The 21,962-nt window shown below is 39.5% G+C and overlaps 1 protein-coding gene across 4 annotated transcripts in view; it reads right to left on the bottom strand.

The window, feature by feature from the left end:
• Positions 1 to 3,962: 3,962 nt before the first annotated feature.
• Positions 3,963 to 21,962, bottom strand: part of rtf2 (replication termination factor 2) — a 61,856-nt gene continuing 43,856 nt past the window's right edge. For 2 of the 4 annotated variants that reach the window (XM_014168125.3, XM_014168126.3), the window contains exons 7-9: positions 20,011 to 20,065; positions 5,353 to 5,430; positions 4,289 to 4,981 (exon numbers count right to left, since the gene is read on the bottom strand). In XM_014168125.3, coding sequence (XP_014023600.1) covers positions 4,770 to 4,981; positions 5,353 to 5,430; positions 20,011 to 20,065 — 345 coding nt within the window. In that variant the 3' untranslated portion in view covers positions 4,289 to 4,769. Of the gene's footprint in view, positions 4,982 to 5,352; positions 5,431 to 20,010; positions 20,066 to 21,962 lie in introns of all 4 variants that reach the window. The other 2 variants (XM_014168128.3, XM_014168127.3) reach the window with 2 other exon arrangements.

The raw sequence follows: 21,962 nt of genomic DNA, 5'->3' as shown, positions 1-21,962 counted from the left end.
GTGTACTATATTTACATAGGTTAGATATTTTTAGGGGGCGTGCATTCGTCGTGATGTCATCTTGAATATGGCAGAAGACAAAGTTTGCTGATTGGTTATTATTGGAATAAGGAGCCAATCATATTGCTGTCCGTCTGCAGTTGCTCTCTTGACAAAAACATTATAGGCATATACTTTCGATAATACTATTTTATTATTATTATTATGCTATTATTAGTAATTGTGGCCGAATAACTGAATGCAGAATATTGCATAGCCTACAATAATATCATAGTTAGAAACCTTGATTTAAAAATACTGTAAGTGATAACAATAGCCTTTGAATGTAATCGAGAAAATTGATATTTTTTAGCCATGTTAAGTTGACAATAAGATCTTCAATAGAAATTTGCAAAACAATAGCCTACGAAAAGGCTTTAAACATGAATTAACCAATTTTGCTAAAAGCTAGACTCCTTAGTTGGAACAATAACAACCCCCCCCCCCCCCCCCCATAGTTTTAACCATGTTTTGAGGCTATACCGTGTTTGTTTACATTTACGTTGGAGAAAACACTGGAGAAAAAAAGCTTATATTTGGGGTTCTGATGGGTTCTGACAGTTGAACTAAGCTCGCGATGCATTTATAGGTTACATTCTTCAAGAATCAATGGGTCAAAAATGGATCTAGGATTCCAGCTTTAATAAAGCAATAGTCAACGCGCTCATATCAAATAATCAGATTTCCATGCTAAACATTTTAAATAATTGACACCTAGACTACTTATACGTACTTAAAAAGGAATAGCTGCATTTCGAGGCTTTACCTTGACGTTTGGTACCTTCAAAACCTTAAAGCCCCAAGGCTTAAAAGCATAGTTCTTTTTCAAACCACTAAGCACCAGGCATCTTAACGAAAATCTCCCCCTTAGAGCTTCATTAACATTTTTGGTGGAGCATTGCAATGTCCAAAATAAAGGTGTCCTTGATGTTTTGATATGCATAACATCACGCCAATAAAGAAGTTATAGCCTATTTTAAAGACCATATTTGTGTTTTTCTTTTTGTTGTTTCCAATATCATTGTGAAATATGATTTACCCTATAGATACAGCAGTTAGTTAAGCTAAGGGTTTGAATAATTTTCTGTCTGATAATTGTTAATATGCATGGGAAAACAATACACGTGTCTTTATCATTAAGGTTTTGGGAATGCTTAATAATGATTCGACGCCTGGGAAACAATAACGATTGGGGAAGATCAGCTCATCCATGAACGACGCAGTGGCTTTAAGCTGCGTGTGCTTCTTCTGAGCGTGTTAAGATATGAACCAGAAATGAATGCTCACTAATTAAGGGATCTTTACATCGCGGTGGCAGAGTAAATGAGGTTAGACACGCAAGAATTGCCTAGCCGTTGTGTTTTGAACAGGGGTTTTTATCATGTCAATGACAATCATGCCAATGCCAATTCGTTTAAACAAGAACTCTTGACAGAATAGCCCATTTTAAAGTAGGCCTAAATTGTTATCCATAAAGGCAATTAGTTACAAATGTTAGGCTTCACGTGGACCATGTGGTTTAGCGTTAATATGAAATCCTCTTTCGAAATAGAACACGTAGGTGAATTATGCAAAAATTCTGTCACACTGAAGAAGCTAAACTCATGTAGAATGTATAGTATGTTTGACTATATTCAGAGACAAATTACCAATTTTGATGGACATGCAATATTAATGTAACAGATTTTCTATTAATAGTCTAATATTATTTAGGCTACTAATTTATTAGTGTAGCCTATATATTACTATTTTAAAGGTGCACATTTGGTCTAGGCTATAGGCTACTGTGTATTGTGAGACATAATGTTTTTGAAACGAATATTGACAACTGGTTTATCAGAAATCCAGTTGCCAATATGAACTATAAATCTGAGTTGACGTTGGTTATATATTTTTAAATCATACACGATATGTAATGACCAAGGTGTATGGCAAATGTAGGCCTCTCTCTTCTGCAGGGCTTTAACCTCCGAAGTCGTGAGCACCCGAGTATTTCAATAGATCAACGTTATAGGGTCTATTATCATAATTATTGGTTTAATAATAATAATTAATTGAAATGGTATATTTAGCAATAGTAAAGCCACTGTCAATGGCCGCGCAGTAGCCTAGTACAAACGACCACAAGGTCCTAAAAACCTGTAACCTACAATTAATGTAACGTGCTGACTTATTAGGTCGAAAGATAGACAAGTAATAGTCATAATCATTTAAAATAAAAAGCAAAACATGCATTTGCTTACCCGCCAGTCTGATTCGAGCCTCTCGAGTAAAGACATCTGTGAGGATCGCGGTATAATTCCAGTGGAGAGGCTATGAAAGAGGGAATTCGCAAGTCTATATTGCTGACTACACCTGGTTCTCTTGGAATGCGCATGCGCCCTGCATGGTAACGCACCTGAGTGAAACCCTATGCACATTCCTGTGATAGGCCCACTCTAAGGTTGTTCGACTTTCCTACAGATCTCTGCAATTACATTGCAGTTGAATCTACACATTCGAGGGTGGCCTAAACGACGCTTATGGAAGTGTATCTTCATAGAATAAACGCATTTAAACCATCAGAGGAGCTTCTGAATAGCCAATAGGCTTATTTATTTTAGTTTCTTTCCATTTAAATTAACTACAGTTACATTTTCTTTTCCAGTGTGTTTTGTGGATTCCTTAGGCCTAAAATACTAGACACTCAATTGATCCAGTCTCATATAAACGTTAAACGTATTTTAGCCAATCGTAAACTTGTGTAGGGTAGACCTAATTAATAACACAATACAGAAAGGTCGCTGGTTGGAATCCCCTCGCCGACTAGGTGAGAAATCTGTCGATGTGCCCATGAGTAATATACTTATTAACCCTAATTGCTCGTAAATCGCTCTGGATAAGAGAGTCTGCGAAATGACTAAAATGTCAAACGTACAGAGATTCAAATATGTATCCTGAAATAGTCGCAACTCCAAAGCCTAGTGCCAGAGGATAACCAAAACGCTTTATTACAAAGGATAGCTTGCAGCGAAATACCGATAATTGCCGCCTACAACATCAAGAAAGTTGCATTGATGCGTTCCAAGTTTCATTCAACGAACGACTGAAGGCTTATAAGGCTAGCCTTTACATCCACTGTGACAATGTAATGACTTAGGTGAATAAATGCATGGTCGCTCTATTTTATTTGATCCATCTTTAAGGAATACATGAAGATGCGTATGAACATACAGTATCTGTAAAAAAAACGGAATAATGAACAAAACATTTACAAGATAGAAATGACAAGGGCAAAGACTATCTAATTTATTTACTTGAATGGGAAACAGAATTTCCCCAATGTGACTTTTTCAAGAGGTCATAGGTGGCATTTGCACAATTGTTGGCAAAAAGAGCTGATATGATTGGTCAAAAGACCAATTAGTGAAAAAAAAATATCAGAATTGGTCTACCTGCGTAAACGCAGCTGCATATCCTAAATTAGTTGACTCTAGCCACCTGCAGAGTAGAATTCCAGAGGTCTGTCTGCTCAACACTAAGTAGATTCTAAAGGCAAAGTTAAACCTCTGCTGCCATCTTGTGGCTTGACTCAATTATTAAAGCCAAGCACATCTTTTTCTGTGCTATCAATGTTTCCTTCACACCTTTGTGTGACCCTAAAATACATCTTTGCACACCATTTTGGTTACATTTCACACTTTCATGGTGTGTCCTAGAATAAGAAATAATATAATATTAATTTAATATGAATTGAAATATAAAGCAAACGCTTTAACCCCAACACAAACCTGAAAACACAGAAGAACATGAGACACGGCAGTAATTTGGGGATATCACTAAAATACCAGCAGAAGGGAACAAATTAATTGTTTCATTCGACTTAATGCACCTTAACTTGTACACAGTACTATATGTTGTCCTATAATAAAAAGGAATACCCATTTTTAAGGAAAAAAATACTTTATTTTGACATTGTTTGGGTTGAGGGTTGAACAAACATGCGTGGGAAAAGTATTTAAAAGGTATCCGTTTAAATAAAAATCAAATATGAACATTAAAATGTTTATATCAATCTATATTTGGATTGCTGACAAGTTATTTGGAGGAAATGTCAATATTGAGTATAAACAGTGTTTACTTACATAAGCAATAAGATTTTATGAATAAACACTCACTATTCCACTTTCTTTAAACTAAGTCCTTGTAATATAATTTCAAAACATTTTTATCATATATTGCATAGCAAACCATAATCTAAAGATGAATCATAGTGATCCACATCTATAAAAAACAACTAGATAGATAGCCTAGATAAGACCAACATATAATACAGCCAATTCATAGAAAAAGGAAAAGGAGAATTAGTAACCCTAACCTATAGCACATGTATTGATTCACCAAGGATACCTACAAGAAAAAGTAATCTGTCAAATGAAGTAACACTTTATTAAAATGACAGCACCATAAGGGCTCCATCACCTACGTACAACACATTCATAAGCAGTAGCAAGTTGATATTCCCTTTGTCACAGAAATGTGCACTTATACTGCATATTTCAACTTGCCGTTGTTGACATAAGCATTTATGAAACGGTCATGTGCTCATGAATGCATTAAGTATAGATTATAAATAAAAAAAATGTTTTAGGTACCCTTCAAATAAAGGGTTACCTCAAATTGTTTCTCACTGCAAATACACAGCATCACCTGGCTGTGTGTGCTGCCTGCCATGACCACTGGGGGGTCATTTAGAAGTGGTAGGGGGTGTGGGTAACCCAGTTGGACGTCTGGGCTTTGGTGCGCTTGGCTGAACTGTGGCTGGTGAAGAGAGATTTGTAGGTCTCCGACTTCTCTTCCATGGACTGGATGGACCTCTTGCTCCCGGATTCCGCCAAGCTTCCGGATGCTGCCAAGGGTTTGACCACCTTGGAGGTGCTGGAAGAACCAGAGGGTCCAGGGACTGCTCGGGTGAGAAGACAAAATGACCTATCATGACCCCTATTGTGTAGCATAAAATAGAATACTTTGCCACTTTTGTGAAAAACAGAAATTGGTCTCCTGTCTATCACAATGCCTTCAAATGAGCACGCACACACAGGGATCCGGTCCAGGATGGGGAACACTTTAGGGGTTATGTGCCTTGCTCAAGGGCACAGTGACAGTTTTAGGGCTAAGACATCATGCTGCTGAGTTATGAACTGTAAGGGGAGTATAGTGTCGGAAAGGCAATAAAAATGAGTGCAAGCTACACATTATGGTGCACTGCATTGAATGATTGTTTGTTCAACGTGTTAATATCTCTTCCTAGTTAAATAATCCACAAATAAACACCTGGCTGGCTGCGGTCTTCGCCATTTTCTGTTGAAGTTTTGCCCTCTGCAAAAACGGTTTCGGTGGAGTCTGGATTTTCTACATAGGAACAAAACAGGTGAATGTGAACAAGAAATACATAAAAAGTTTGAACAACCTTTAACATCAATCATTATCTGTAAAGTCCCTCAATCGAGCAGTGAATTTGAAGCACAGATTCAACCACAAAGACCTTTCAATGCCCTGTTGGGCCTACCTCTCAAGGGAGAACAGATCCTAGTGCCTTGTTCATTTGTTGTGATGTACGGTTTGATGTTGTGATGTACGGTTTGATGTTGTGATGTACGGTTTGATGTTGTGATGTATGGTTTGTGTGAATCGTATCGACAACCGCTTTACAAAGTCATAAAATGAAGATAAGATCAAGCTAAGTTAAGACCAAGTTAATTTATAACTAATGTTTAATGTATTCAAAGCATTTGGGAATTTCCATGAATAGCTACACTTCCTTTACAGTGAACAAACACGTTTTGGGTAAAAAAAATGTATGCTGTACGATTTCCATAAACAAAGCCCTTGATAATATCATATGTTAAATCAATTGTGTTTAAATAATTTGAAAATGGTTTGATGTCAAAGTGGAAGTTGAATACCATAACAGCCTCTTCCTAATTTCCATTTGTTGGACCATGTTCTCTTAAATTGAGAACATAGACAATGTAACAATATTCCATGGTGGTGCAAATGTTTAGGCCTTGTTACAGTTTTGACTTAAATCAGCTTGAAAAGCTATGGCAAGATTTGAAAACTGTTTTAACCTGTTATGGCTAGGGGGCAGTATTTTCACGGCTGGATAAAAAACGTACCCGATTTAATCTGGTTACTACTCCTGCCCAGTAACTAGAATATGCATATAATTATTGGCTTTGGATAGAAAACACTCCAAAGTTTCTAAAACTGTTTGAATGGTGTCTGTGAGTATAACAGAACTCAAATGGCAGGTCAAAACCTGAGAGATTCCTTTACAGGAAGTGGCCTGTCTGACCATTTCTTGAACTTCTTTGCCATCTCATTCAATTACAAAGGATCTCTGCTCTAACGTGACACTTCCTACGTCTTCCATAGGCTCTCAGAGCCCGGGAAAAAACAGAATGTCGTCATCCCAGCCCCAGGCTGAAACACATTATCGCCTTTCTCAAGTGGCCGATCAAGGGACTGTGGGCTTAGGCGCGTGCCCTGGCCGCCCCCGTCTTTGTGATTTTTCCTCTGTTTGCCGAAAAGGAGATTCCCGGTCGGAATATTATCGCTTTTTAACGAGATAAATTGCATAAAAATTGATTTTAAACAGCGGTTGACATGCTTCGAAGTACGGTAATGGAATATTTAGAATTTTTTTGTCACGAATTGCGCCATGCGCGCGACCCTGATATACCATTTCGGATAGTTTCTGGAACGCACGAACAAAACGCCGCTATTCGGATATAACGATGGATTATTTGGGACCAAACCAACATTTGTTATTGAAGTAGCAGTCCTGGGAGTGCATTCTGACGAAGACAACAAAGGTAATAACATTTTTGTAATAGTAAATCTGATTTTGGTGAAGGCTAAACTTGCCGGGTGTCTAAATAGCTAGCCCGTGATGGCTGGGCTATGTACTTAGAATATTGCAAAATGTGCTTTCACCAAAAAGCTATTTTAAAATCGGACATATCGAGTGCATAGAGGAGTTCTGTATCTATAATTCTTAAAATAATTGTTATGCTTTTTGTGAACGTTTATCGTGAGTAATTTAGTAAATTGTTAGTAAATTCCCCGGAAGTTTGCGGGGGGGGGGGGGGTATGCTAGTTCTGAAGGTCACATGCTAATGTAAAAAGCTGTTTTTTGATATAAATATGAACTTGATTGAACAAAACATGCATGTATTGTATAACATAATGTCCTAGGTGTGTCATCTGATGAAGATCATCAAAAGGTTAGTGCTGCATTTAGCTGTCTTCTGGGTTTTTGTGACATTATATGCTAGCTTGAAAAATGGGTGTCTGATTATTTCTGGCTGGGTACTTTGCTGACATAATCTAATGTTTTGCTTTCGCTGTAAAGCCTTTTTGAAATCGGACAGTGTGGTTAGATAAAGGAGTCTTGTCTTTAAAATGCTGTGAAATAGTCATATGTTTGAAAAATTGAAGTTTTTGTATTTTTAAGGAATTTGTAATTCACGCCACGCCTATCATTGGATATTGGAGCAGGTGTTCCGCTAGCGGAACGTCTAGATGTAAGAGGTTAAACAATGGTCAACAACCAACCTGACAGAGATTGAAGAATATTAAAAAGAATAATGGGCGTACTATTGTACAATCCAGTGTGCAAAGCTCTTAGAAACATACCCCAAAAGACTCACAGCTGTAATTGCTGCCAAAGGTGTATTGTCCCAGGGGGTTAATACTTATGGGGTATTGTTTGTAGGCCAGAGACACAAAATGTCAATTTAATCCATTTTGAATTCAGGCTGTAACAAAACATTTTGGGAAAAAGTCAAGGGATGTGAATAGTTACAGCTGAAGTCAGAAGTTTACATACACCTTAGCCAAATACATTTAAACTCAGTTTTTCACAATTCCTGACATTTAAATCACAGTAAAAATTCCGTGTCTTAGGATCACAACTTTAATTTAAGAATGTGAAATTTCTGAATAAAAGTAGAGAGTGATTTACTTCAGATTTTATTTCTTTCATCACATTCCCAGTGGGTCAGAAGTTTACATACACTCAATTAGTATTTGGTAGCATTGCCTTTAAATTGTTTAACTTGGGTCAAACGTTCGGGTAGTCTTCCACAAGCTTCCCACAATAAGTTGGGTGAATTTTGGCCCATTCCTCCTGAAAGAGCTGGTGTAACTGAGTGAGGTTTGTAGACCTCCTTGCTCGCACACACTTTTTTCAGTTCTGCCCACAAATCTTCCATGGGATTGAGGTCAGGGCTTTGTGATGGCCACTCCAATACCTTGACTTTGTTGTCCTTAATCCATTTTGCCACAACTTTGGAAGTATGCATTGTCCATTTGGAAGACCCATTTGTGACCAAGCTTTAACTTCCTGACTGATGTCTTGAGATGTTGCTTCAATATATCCACAAAATTTTCATGATGCCATCTATTTTGTGAAGTGCACCAGTCCCTCCTGCAGCAAAGCACCCCCACAACATGATGCTGCCACCCCCGTGCTTCACAGTTGGGATGGTGTTCTTCGGCTTGCAAGCGTCCCCCTTTTTCCTCCAAAAATAACGATGGTCATTATGGCCAAACATTTCTATTTTTGTTTCATCAGACCAGAGGACATTTCTCAAAAAAGTACAATCTTTGTACCCATGTGCAGTTGCAAAATGTAGTCTGGCTTTTTAAATCGCGGTTTTGGAGCAGTGGCTTCTTCCTTGTTGAGCGGCCTTTCAGGTTATGTCAATATAGGACTCGTTTCACTGTGGATATATACTTTTGTACCTGTTTCCTCCAGCATCTTCACAAGGTCCTTTGCTGTTGTTCTGGGATTGATTTGCACTTTTCTCACCAAAGTACGTTCATCTCTAGGAGACAGAACGCGTGTCCTTCCTGAGCGGTATGACGGCTGCGTGGTCCCATGGTATTTATACTTGCGTACTATTGTTTGTACAGATGAACGTGGTACCTTCAGGCATTTGGAAAGTGCTCCCAAGGATGAACCAGACTTGTGGAGGTCTACAATCATTTTTTTCTGAGGTCTTGGCTGATTTCTTGTGATTTTCCCATGATGCCAAGCAAAGAGGCACTGAGTTTGAAGTTAGGCCTTGAAATACATCCACAGGTACTCCTCCAATTGACTCAAATGATGTCAATCAGCCTATCAGAAGCTTCTAAAGCCATGACATCATGTTATGGAATTTTCCAAGCTGTTTAAAGGCACAGTCAACTTAGTGTATGTAAACTTCTGACCCACTGGAATTGTGATAGTGAATTATAAGTGAAATAATCTGTCTGTAAACAATTGTTGGAAAAATTACTTGTGTCATGCACAAAATAGATGTCCTAACCGACTAGCCAAAACTATTGTTTGGGATTGGTTGAAAAACGAGTTTTAACGATTCCAACCTAAGTGTATGTAAAATTCCGACTTCACCTGTACGTTCCCCAGCAAGAATAATGTCGCCCAAACAGAAAGGGAAACTAACAAAGAGTTACTGACAACAATCAAAACATAACAGGTGGTTTTAGGAGGGGTTCTGAAAGACAAGCATGGGTGTGTCCACTGACTAGCAACAAAAACTGGAACCTAAAAGACACCCACAACAAGCGCCCACTAAATTTGCAGAAGAAGAGGCAATCAAAAGAAAAACCTACACAAAACTTAACAGGAAGCAGACCAAAAAGTGGAGCAAAATTTAAACAGGGAAGATCAGATAAAGGATTGTTTGTCTAGAAATCAAAATAGGCAAAATCGGGCGCACATCTATTAAGACAACTGAAGCACTGGTCCAGCCACTTTTATTTAATATAACTAGGCAAGTCAGTTAAAACCTCTCTTGGGCAGGTGGGACGCTAGCGTCCCACCCACGGTTCACACTATTCAACAGCCAGTGAAAAATCAGAGCACCAAATTCAGAACCACAAAATGCCATAATTCAAAGTTCTCAAACAAAGGACTATTTTACACCATTTTAAAGGTACACGTCTCCTTAATGTAACCACATTGTCCGATTTAAAAAAGGCTTTATGGCGAAAGCATAAAGTTAGATTATGTTAGGACAGTTCCAACACAAGAAAAAGCACACAGCCATTTTCCTAGCAAGGACAGGCGTCACAAAAACCAGAAAACCAGCTAAAATTATGCACTAACCTTTGACGATCTTCATCAGATGACACTCCTAGGACATCATGTTACACAATACATGCATTTTTTGTTCGATAAAGTTCATATTTATAGCCATAAACCCCATTTTACATTGGCGCGTGATGTATTTGGATTTGCCTCCAATACTCCTGGTGAATCAGCACAACAATTTACAAAAATACTCACCATTAACGTTGATAAAATATTAAACTGTTATTCAAAGAATTATAGATGAACATCTCCTTTATGCAAACGCTGTGACAGATTTCAAAAAAGCTTCACGAGGAAAGCACACTTTGCAATAATCTGAGTACTGCGCTCAGAAAAATACACTAGGCAATACAGATACCCGCCATTTTGGAGTAATCTAAAATCATAAATAGCATTAGAAATATTCACTTACCTTTGATGATCATCAGAAGGCACTTCCAGGAATCCCAGGTCCACAATAAATGTTGCTTTGTTCGATAAAGTCCATAATTTATGTCCAAATAGCTCCTTGTTGTTAGCGCGTTCAGTTAGCTACTCCAAGTGTAGGAAGCGCGCGGAAAATGTCACGACAAAAAGTAAAAAAAAGTTATATTTACGTTCGTTCAAACATGTCAAACGTTGTATAGCATCAATCTTTAGGGCCTTTATCACTTAGAACTTCAATAATATTCCAACCGGACGATTGCAGTGTCTTGAAAAACGTTTTGGAACACAGCTAACGCTCACGTGAACGCGCGCCAATGAACGCCAGTACCTTCCTGAGTCAACAACTTCCAACTTCCTCTGTTCGCTCTCTGTTCATCATAGACCTCTCAAACAACTTTCTAAAGACTGTTGACATCTAGTGGAAGCCTTAGGAAGTGCAAAATGAACCATAAGTCACTGTGCGTTCGATAGGCAATGACTTGAAAGGACTACAAGCACCAGAATTCTCACTTCCAGGTTCGATTTTTCTCAGGTTTTTGCCTGCCATATGAGTTCTGTTATACTCACAGACATCATTCAAACAGTTTAAGAAACTTCAGAGTGATTTCTATCCAAATCTACTAATAATATGCATATTCTAGTTCCTGCGCCCGAGTAGTAGGCCGTTTAATTTGGGTACGTTTTTCATCCGGCCGTGAAAATACTGCCCCCTACCCTAGAGAGGTTAAGAACAAATTCTTATTTACAATGGCGGCGTATTCCGGCCAAACCCGGACGACGCTGGGCCAATTGTGCGATGCCCTATAAGACTCCCAATCACGGCCAGATGTGATACAGCCTGGATTCGAACCAGGGACTGTAGTGACACCTCTTGCACTGAGATGCAGTGCCTTAGACCGCTGCCAATAGCACTTGGGCCAGCACAGGTGAAACACCTTCCTACTAACGAGATGGCACATGTCGTGAAACACATACTTACGAGGTGAAACCAATCGCTACGCCCTACGTGCTAAAGTCAAACCTCAAAACATAAATGGAAAAAACATAACTTGTTTTTCAGCAAACGCCTTGTTCACTCATCAAGTAGTGCATTGCTTAATCATTTTAGGCTAAAACAGGAAACCACAGAGAGAGAAAGAGAGCTGAGCAGGGAGTCTTGCCTCCCTCCAAGCCAGACCGCAGAAGAACCTGCTCAAAATATGACTGTCTGAACCAAATTCACACTTTTTGTGCAGTGGTGGATAATAAGGCGTATACTACTTTTTTTGTGCATATTCTCACTTCTTAATCCCCACTAATGCGAATCAAAGTAGTGTAGTGGAGGTATAAGCTGTATAAATTAATAAGGCTGATGGAAAAGATCATGCATGTTTATCGTAAAAATTGATTAAAAAATTTTTATTCACATTTTAAGCGCAGCAATATACACACGGCCTACGTGTGTGTAAGCCTACGCGCAAATGATCCAAAATGCAATTTATGGGAAAAAAAAGAGTTATACAATGCGCACGCACTGTGACCGGTTTCATGGACAGATGGAAATATACATTACAAATGTACAAACGGGAGATCTAAAGATGCAACAACTATCATGGGTTTCTAATATGACTAGGATAATGCCTTTGGCTGCTAAACAATTAAATGTTTTAAAAATATTTCCAACAGATATTTCTATGGTCGGATTTTGGCTGGGTATGGAAAAATCCAGGTTTCAAACAATGAAGGAACAGGAAAAATAATGATGCTAATGATAGACCTAACTGTCTTCTGGTATATGGAAAGGCTTTCCCAAAAACCTAAATTTAACAAATTAGCCTTCCTGGCAGGATAATATCATGATTATTTGCATCAATCCAGTGGCCATTTGTTTTGCAAACTCCATCTAATGTGCAGTACAGAAACACCGGACAGTTTCAGCTTCCAGGAATTGTGTACAGATCCTTGCGACATGGGGCTGTGAATTATCATACTGAATCATGAGGTGATGGGAGCAGATGAATGGCACAGCAATGGGCCATTCAATGGGCCTCAGGATGAATGGCACAGCAACGCACCCCTCCCATGCCGTCCATGGGAGGGGTGCGTCACTTGAGTGGGTTGAGTCACTGACGTGGTCTTCCTGTCTGGGTTGGCGCCCCCCCTTGGGTTGTGCCATGGCAGAGATCGTTGTGGGCTATACTCGGCCTTGTCTTAGGACGGTAAGTTGGTGGTTGGAGACATCCCTCTAGTGGTGTGGGGGCTGTGCTTTGGCAAAGTGGGTGGGGTTATATCCTGCCTGTTTGGCCCTGTCCGGGGGTATCATCGGATGGGGCCACAGTGTCTTCTGATCCCTCCTGTCTCAGCCTCCAGTATTTATGCTGCAGTAGTTTATGTGTCGGGGGGCTAGGGTCAGTCTGTTACATCTGGAGTATTTCTCTTGTCTTATCCGGTGTCCTGTGTGTATTTAAATATGCTCTCTCTAATTCTCTCTTTCTGTCTTTCTCTCGGAGGACCTGAGCCCTAGGACCATGCCTCAGGACTACCTGGCATGATGACTCCTTGCTGTCCCCAGTCCACCTGGCCGTGCTGCTGCTCCAGTTTCAACTGTTCTGCCTGCGGGTATGGAACCCTGACCTGTTCACCGGACGTGCTTGTTGCACCCTCGACAACTACTATGATTATTATTATTTGACCATGCTGGTCATTTATGAACATTTTAACATCTTGACTATGTTCTGTTATAATATCCACCCTGCACAGCCAGAAGAGGACTGGCCACCCCTCATAGCCTGGTTCCTCTCTAGGTTTCTTCCTAGGTTTTTGGCCTTTCTAGGGAGTTTTTCCTAGGGAGTTTTTCCTAGCCACCGTGCTTCTTTCACATGCTTTGCTTGCTGTTTGGGGTTTTAGGCTGGGTTTCTGTACAGCACTTTGAGAATATCAGCTGATGTACGAAGGGCTATATAAAAAGAAATTTGATTTGATTTGATTTGATCTTGTCAGTGTACATTTGCATTCAAATTTCCATAGAGAAAATTGTGTTCATTGTCCGTAGCTTATACCTGCCCATACAATAACCCCACTGCCATCCTGGGGCACCCTGTTCACAACGTTGACATCAGCAAACCGCTGGAGTAGGCTTATGGTAGAGAAATTAACATGAAATCCTCTGGCAACAGCTCTGGTGGACATTATTGCAGTCAACATGCCAATTGCACGCTCCATCAAAACTTAAGACATCTGTGGCATTGTGTTGTGTGACAAAACTGCATATTTGAGTGGTAATTAATTGTCCCCAGCACAAGGTGCACCTGTGTAATGATCATACTGTGTAATCAGCTTCTTTATATGCCACACCAGTCTCATGGATGGATTATCTTGGCAAAGATGAAATGCTCACTAACAGGGATATAAACAAATTTGTGCACAAAATTTGAGAGAAATAAGCTTTTATTTCAGCTCATGAAACATGGGACCAACACTTTTACATGTTGAGTTTATATTCAGTGTATGTCTATCTTAATTATTTTTGCACTGACCCCCTTGCTGGCTCTATGCACACTAACTAGACTCTGCCCACACACTCAAAACACACACACTTTACGTACACTGCAGCTACACTGATTATTATATATCCTGATTGCCTGGTCACTTTTACCCCTACCTACACATAGATACTGTTACTTTGACTACCCCGTACGGCTGTACATTGACTCAGTACTGGTACTCCTTGTATATAGCCTCATTAATAACTTTACATCGTTTTTTAATTAAAATGTTGTGTTACTTTTTAACTCTGCACTGTTGGGAATGGGTAAGCATTACACAGTAGTCTACACCTGTTGTATTCGGTGCAGGTGACCAATACAATTTGATTTGACTATGTCCACATGGCCCATTTGAGTTTTGTAGATTAATAAGATATGTATAAAACAAAAATAAGATATGTCCTCCACACTTCCTACAAGGAATGCACAATATATCGGTGAACATATCGGAATCGGACGATATTAGCTAAAAAGGCTAACATCGGTATCGGCCTCGATGTCTAGTTTAACGCCGATGTGAAAAACCGAAGTCAAAGCTGACATGCATACCTATATAACGTAGGTACATGACGTAATGACGCCACGTAAAATTTTGCGCTACACATGCAACACAGCATTCAAACCTAGCCCACAATGTCTGCTGTGTGGATTAGAGGTCGACCGATTATGATTTTTCAACGCCGATACCGATTATTGGAGGACCAAAAAAAAGCCGATACCGATTAATCTGCCAATTTTTTTATTTATTTGTAATTACGACAATACTGAATGAACACTTATTTTAACTTAATATAATGCCTCAAATAAATAATGAAACATGTTCAATTTGATTTAAATAATGCAAAACCAAAGTGTTGGAGAAGAAAGTAAAAGTGCAATATGTGCCATGTAAGAAAGCTAACGTTTAAGTGCCTTGCTCAGAACATGGGAACATATGAAAGCTGGTGGTTCCTTTTAACATGAGTCTTCAATATTCCCAGGTAAGAAGTTTTAGGTTGTAGTTATTATAGGAATTATAGGACTATTTCTCTCTATACAATTTGTATTTCATATACCTTTGACTATTGGATGTTCTTATAGGCACTTTAGTACTGCCAGTGTAACAGTATAGCTTCCGTCCCTCTCCTCGCTCCTACCTGGGCTCAAACCAGGAACACATCGACAACAGCTACCCTCGAAGCAGCGTTACCCATGCAGAGCAAGGGAAACAACCACTCCCAAGTCTCAGAGCGAGTGACATTTGAAACGCTATTAGCGCGCACCCGCTAACTAGCTAGCCATTTCACATCGGTTACACCAGCCTAATCTTGGGAGTTGACAGGCTTGAAGTCATAAACAGCGCAATGCATTGTGAAAGCTGCTGGCAAAACGCAGTAAAGTGCTGTTTGAATGAATGCTTACGAGCCTGCTGTGGCCTACCACCGCTCAGTCAGACTGCTCTATCAAATCATAGACATAATTATAATATAATAAACACACAGAAATACGAGCCTTAGGTCATTAATATGGTCGAATCCAGAAACTATCATCTCGAAAACAAAACGCTTTTTTCTTTCAGTGAAATACGGAACCGTTCCGTATTTTATCTAACGGGTTGCATCCCTAAGTCTAAATATTCCTGTTACATTGCACAACCTTCAATGGTATGTCATAATTACGTAAAATTCTGGCAAATTAGTTTGCAACGAGCCATGCAATGAACGCAAGAGCAGTGACACAATTTCATGTTAGCAGGCAATAGTAACTAAATATGCAGGTTTAAAAATATATACTTGTGTATTGATTTTAAAGAAAGGCATTGATGTTTATGGTTAGGTACACATTGGTGCAACGACAGTGCTTTTTTCGCAAATGCGCTTGTTAAATCACCCGTTTGTCGAAGTAGGCTGTGATTCGATGAGAAATTAAAAGGCACCGCATCGATTATATTCAACGCAGGACACGTTAGATAAACTAGTAATATCATCAACCATGTGTAGTTAACTAGTGATTATGTTAAGATTGATAGTTTTTTATAAGATAAGTTTAATGCTAGCTAGCAACTTACCTTGGCTTCTTGCTGCCCTCGCGTAACAGGTAGTCAGCCTGCCATGCAGGCTCCTCGTGGAGTGCAATGTAAGGCAGGTGGTTAGAACGTTGGACTAGTAACCAGAAGGTTGCAAAAACGAACCCCCTAATCCCTCCTGAACAAGGCAGTTAACCCCCGTTCCTAGGCCGTCATTGAAAATAAGAATGTGTTCTTAATCTGACTTGCCTAGTTAAATAAAGGTGTAAAAAAATATAAAGAAAATCGACAAATCGGTGGCAAAAAATACCGATTACAGATTGTTATGAAAACTTGAAATCGGCCCTAATTAATCGGCCATTCCGATTAATCGGTCGACCTCTAGTGTGGATCAAGCAGTCAAGTCGAGCAGTCACTTGAAAGAGTAAGAACATTTCAGCGAGACAACTCAAAGACGAAATTCATTAACGCCAAGATAATATAATTCACTGCCCTCGACAATCAACCGTCCTCTGTCGTGGGTGATGTTGGCTTTCGTGACTGGTCGAGCACCGGTACACACTAATGTTACCAAGTGCGCAATTGTTCAGATGTTGCCCTACCAGAGTTACACAGTAATAGCATCACTACTATTAACTTCACAACATACTATGGAACGTCGTTTGGGTCTTTGCCTGTCAAAAAAGATACACGTCAAATAACACTATTTGACAATAACACTATTTGACGCATTAAATAAGCTTTTAATTTGACACGTCAAATATCACCGTTCTATTATAAAATGTTGTGTGTTCTGAATTTGCACGTGCAAGCCAAGCGCCACCACTACTATCAGTAGCACTGTCAAAGCTGTACAAAAAAGTGTGCAAACAAGCAAACACCGGTCATGAACGATGTGTTTACAATACCACGTTGGTAATAAAGCATTATTTGTTTGACCGCAACTTCTGGGGTAGCTAGCTAGCTTTATCTTGGTACCTAGCTAGCAGTAATACAACCAGCCTGAAAACAATGACAAGTAGAAACTGCAGTCATTTTCACGATTCTTAGCAATGATTTAGGAATCCTTGTGAGTAAGTATTAGCTAGGTAGCCACTTGTTGTTCGCCTATTGAAATTGAACTTCAGTTCATGAAAATAAATAGTTAGCCAGCTACTTAACCCTGTTGCCCAAAGCTAACGTTATAAGCAGCCAGCTAGCTTCATCTGGCTAGTGAGGCTCAACCTGACCGGGTTATGTGTTGTGAAGCTAGCCACAATAAGGATTAGGCACAATAGTGGAATTCACGGTTTGCCTTCAAAATAAAAGTACCTCTTTATAAGTGATGCAGAAGGTTACAATTGGTGGAATCATGACTTATTTAGACTAGATAATGTTAAACAATGTTGGAATGTGAAGCAATGAAATGGGGTATCAGTCTATTCGGTGACACCCACAGAACACAACTGTGAAGAGTTTACGCAAATATTCATGTTGTAGCTCTTATCGCGGGACTCTGACTGTGTGAAATCACCTCCCCAGTCCGCTTATTGTGTGTATTGACATTCATATTGCACTGTACAGCTTTACCTAAGGATTGGGGATGAATGAAATGGGGTATCAGTCTACTCAATACCCAATATATTTTTCCCAACGCCTCCTCAGACTACAAAACATCCACGCAGTATTGTTTTTCCTCTGGAATAGTGTTCAATACACATAGGTTGACAATAAATGTGGCTCATTTCCGCAATAAGAGCTACAATTTTAATGTTCTCTGGGTGTCACTGAGTAGACTGATACCCCATGTCATTGATCCACAATCCATAGGTAAGACTGTACAGTGAAATAAGTACGCCCCCAATACAATTGTAAAGTATAATACATCTATGGTGTGATTTCAACAGATTTTTGTCAAATTAACCTGTTAGGGCTAGGGGGCAGTATTGACACGGCCGGATAAAAAACGTACCCGATTTAATCTGGTTACTACTCCTGCCCAGTAACTAGAATATGCATATAATTATTGGCTTTGTATAGAAAACACCCTAAAGTTTCTAAAACTGTTTGAATGGTGTCTGTGAGTATAACAGAACTCAAATGGCAGGCCAAAACCTGAGAAGATTCCATGCAGGAAGTGGCCTGTCTGACAAGTTGTGTTTCATCTTGGCTCTTTTTATTGAAGACTGAGGATCTTTGCTCTAACGTGACACTTCCTACGGCTCCCATAGGCTCTCAGAGCCCGGGAAAAAGCTGAACGATATCGAGGCAGCCTCTGGCTGAAACACATTATCGCTTTTGGCAAGTGGCCAATCAGAGTACTATGGGCTTAGGCGCGTGCCCGAGTCGACCGAATGCTTTATTTTCTTTCGTCTGTTTACCTAAACGCAGATTCCCGGTCGGAATATTATCGCTTTTTTATGAGAAAAATGGCATAAAAATTGATTTTAAACAGCGGTTGACATGCTTCGAAGTACGGTAATGGAATATTTAGAAATGTTTTGTCACGAATTGCGCCATGCTCGTCACCCTTATTTACCCTTTCGGATAGTGTCTTGAACGCACGAACAAAACGCCGCTGTTTGGATATAACTATGGATTATTTTGAACCAAACCAACATTTGTTATTGAAGTAGAAGTCCTGGGAGTGCATTCTGACGAAGACAGCAAAGGTAATAACATTTTTCTTATAGTAAATCTGACTTTGGTGAGTGCTAAATTTGCTGGGTGTCTAAATAGCTAGCCCTGTGATGCCGGGCTATCTACTGAGAATATTGCAAAATGTGCTTTCACCGAAAAGCTATTTTAAAATCGGACATATCGAGTGCATAGAGGAGTTCTGTATCTATAATTCTTAAAATAATTGTTATGCTTTTTGTGAACGTTTATCGTGAGTAATTTAGTAAATTCACCGGCAGTGTTCGGTGGGAATGCTAGTCACATGCTAATGTAAAAAGCTGTTTTTTGATATAAATATGAACTTGATTGAACAAAACATGCATGTATTGTATAACATAATGTCCTAGGTGTGTCATCTGATGAAGATCATCAAAGGTTAGTGCTGCATTTAGCTGTGGTTTGGGTTTATGTGACATTATATGCTAGCTTGAAAAATGGGTGTCTGATTATTTCTGGCTGGGTACTCTGCTGACATAATCTAATGTTTTGCATGTTCAAATTTATGAACGTGTTAAATTATTATGTGAAGTACAGTCATATTCAGGTCCTGATTGGTCAACAAGCTTATTTGACATGTCAAATAGTGTTATTTGATGTGTATCTTTTTTGACATGCAAAGACCCAAACAGCGTTCCATAGAAATCCTGGTTGAGAATGAAACGACTGAACAAATGAACAATGAAACAGCACAGCAAGTAAGTGAAAGAAATAGGTTTTGCTTATGTTTTACTGGTAATGGGGACATACGTAAATGCCAACAAAATAACTTTTTGGTCAGTGTGGTGAATGTGTGTGTGTGTGGTGTGTGTGTGTGTGTGTGTGTGTGTGTGTGTGTGTGTGTGTGTGTGTGTGTAACCTTTATTTAACTAGGCAAGTCAGTTAAGAACAAATTCATATTTAAAATGACGGCCTACCCCGGCCAAACCCGGACGAGGCTGGGCCAATTGTGCGCCGCCCTATGGGACTCCCAATCACGGCCGGCTGTGATACAGCCTGGATTCAAACCAGGGACTGTAGTGACGCCTCTCGCACTGAGATGCAGTGCCTTAGACCGCTGTGTCCATGTGTGTGTTAACTATCTAACTGTAATAGAATGCTTAAAAGGCTGCCAAAATGCTAAATATTGGTTATCGGTATCGTTTTGTTTTACCAAGGAAAATATTGGATGTCGGTATCGGCCAAAAATGTCATATCAGTGCATCACTACTTCCTACCTTTTGACTCTGATGGCTTGGAAACAGTCTCAGCAAATTTGCTTTTCTTTGATTTCTAAAAAAAAAAAAAAATGAAAAAAAAAATGAAAAAAAAATATACACATTTTACCGTAAATTCCAGGCAACTCACATAACTAGTGGGGAATCCTAACTTCTACCTATGGTGAGTCAAATCTACACTTTGACATCAATGCATCATGCAAGCATCATGAATAGGTGGAAAATTTACTGAAAGGGATAGTGATAGGGTTTCCTTACCCTGTCAACCAGATGTGTCAAATTCATTCCATGGACGGCCAAGTGTCTGCAGGTTTTCGCTCCACCCTTCTACTTCATTGATTAATTAAGTTCACTAATTAGTAAGGAACTCCCATCACCTGGTTGTCTAGGTCTGAATTGAAAGGAAATCCCAGAAAGCCGCAAACACTCGGCCCCCACGGAAAGATTTTTGACACCACTGCTGTAAACAGTCTATGGACAAAGTTTCAAATGCTAACTTTTTAGCATTTGTGGCACAAATCCGTTGCAAGTCAATGGTACCTATATTACAATTTTTGCGCTTCATCTCCAAATCATCCTAAAGTATCTTAAAATTGATTGTGTAACTCAATTAAGTTACTTAAATATGATTTGGACATGAAGCGCAAAAATGCTAATATACAGTGGCAAGAAAAAGTATGTGAACCCTTTAGAATTAATTACCTGTACTTCTGCATAAATTGGTCATAAAAAAAATTCTGATCTTCATCTAAGTCACAACAAGACAAACACAGTCTGCTTAAACTAATAACACACAAACAATTATATGTTTTCATGTCTTTACTGAACACACCGTGTAAACATTCACAGTTCAGGATGGGAAAAGTATGTGAATCCCTGGATTTAATAACTGGTTGACCCTCCTTTGGCAGCAATAACCTCAACCAAACATTTTCTGTAGTTGCGGATCAGACCGACACAATGGTCAGGAGGAATTTTGGACTATTCCGCTTCACAAAACTGTTTCAGTTCAGCAATATTCTTGGGATGTCTGGTGTGAACCGCTCTCGAGGTCATGCCACAGCATCTCAATCGGTTTGAGGTCAGGACTCTGACTGGGCCACTCCAGAAGGCCTATTTTCTTCTGTTGAAGCCATTCTGTTGTTGATTTACTTCTGTGTTTTGGGTCATTGTCCTGTTGCATCACCCAACTTCTGCTGAGCTTCAATTGGCAGACAGAAAGCCTTACATTCTACTGCAAAATGTCTTGATAAACTTGGGAATTCGTTTTCCCGTCGATGATGGTAAGCTGTCCAGGCCCCGATGCAGCAAAGCAGCTCCAAAACATGATACTCCCTTCACCATACTTTACAGTTGGGATGAGGTTTTGATGTTGGTGTGCTGTGCTGTGCCTTTTTTTTCTCCACACAGTGTTGTGTGTTCCTTCCAAACAACTCAACTTTAGTTTCATCTGTCCACATAATATTTTGCCGGTAGCACTGTGGAACATCCAGAAGCTCTTTTGTGAACTTCAGGTGAGCAGCAATGTTTTTTTTGGACAGCAGTTACTTCTTTCGTGGTATCCTCCCATGAACACCATTCTTGTTTAGTGTTTTATGTATCGTAGACTCGTCAACGGAGATGTTAGCATGTTCAAGAGTTTTCTGTAAGTCTTTAGCTGACACACTAGGATTCTTCTTAACCTCATTGAGCATTCTGCGCTGTGCTCTTGCAGTCATCTTTGCAGGACGGCCACACCTAGGGAGAGTAGCAACAGTGCTGAATTTTCTCTATTTATAGACAATTTGTCTTACCGTGGACTGATGAACATCAAGGCTTTTAGAGATACTTTGGAACCCTTTCCAGCTTTCTGCAAGTCAACATTTCTTAATATTGGGTCTTCTGAGATATCTTTTGTTCGTGGCATGGTTCACACCAGGCAATGCTTCTTGTGAGTGTTTTTTCTAGGACAG

This window comes from Salmo salar, chromosome 22 (genome assembly GCF_965601325.2).
Source record: "Salmo salar chromosome 22, fSalSal1, whole genome shotgun sequence".
NCBI classification, from domain to species: Eukaryota; Metazoa; Chordata; class Actinopteri; order Salmoniformes; family Salmonidae; genus Salmo; species Salmo salar.
This window is presented reverse-complemented; position numbering and strand designations above follow the sequence as displayed.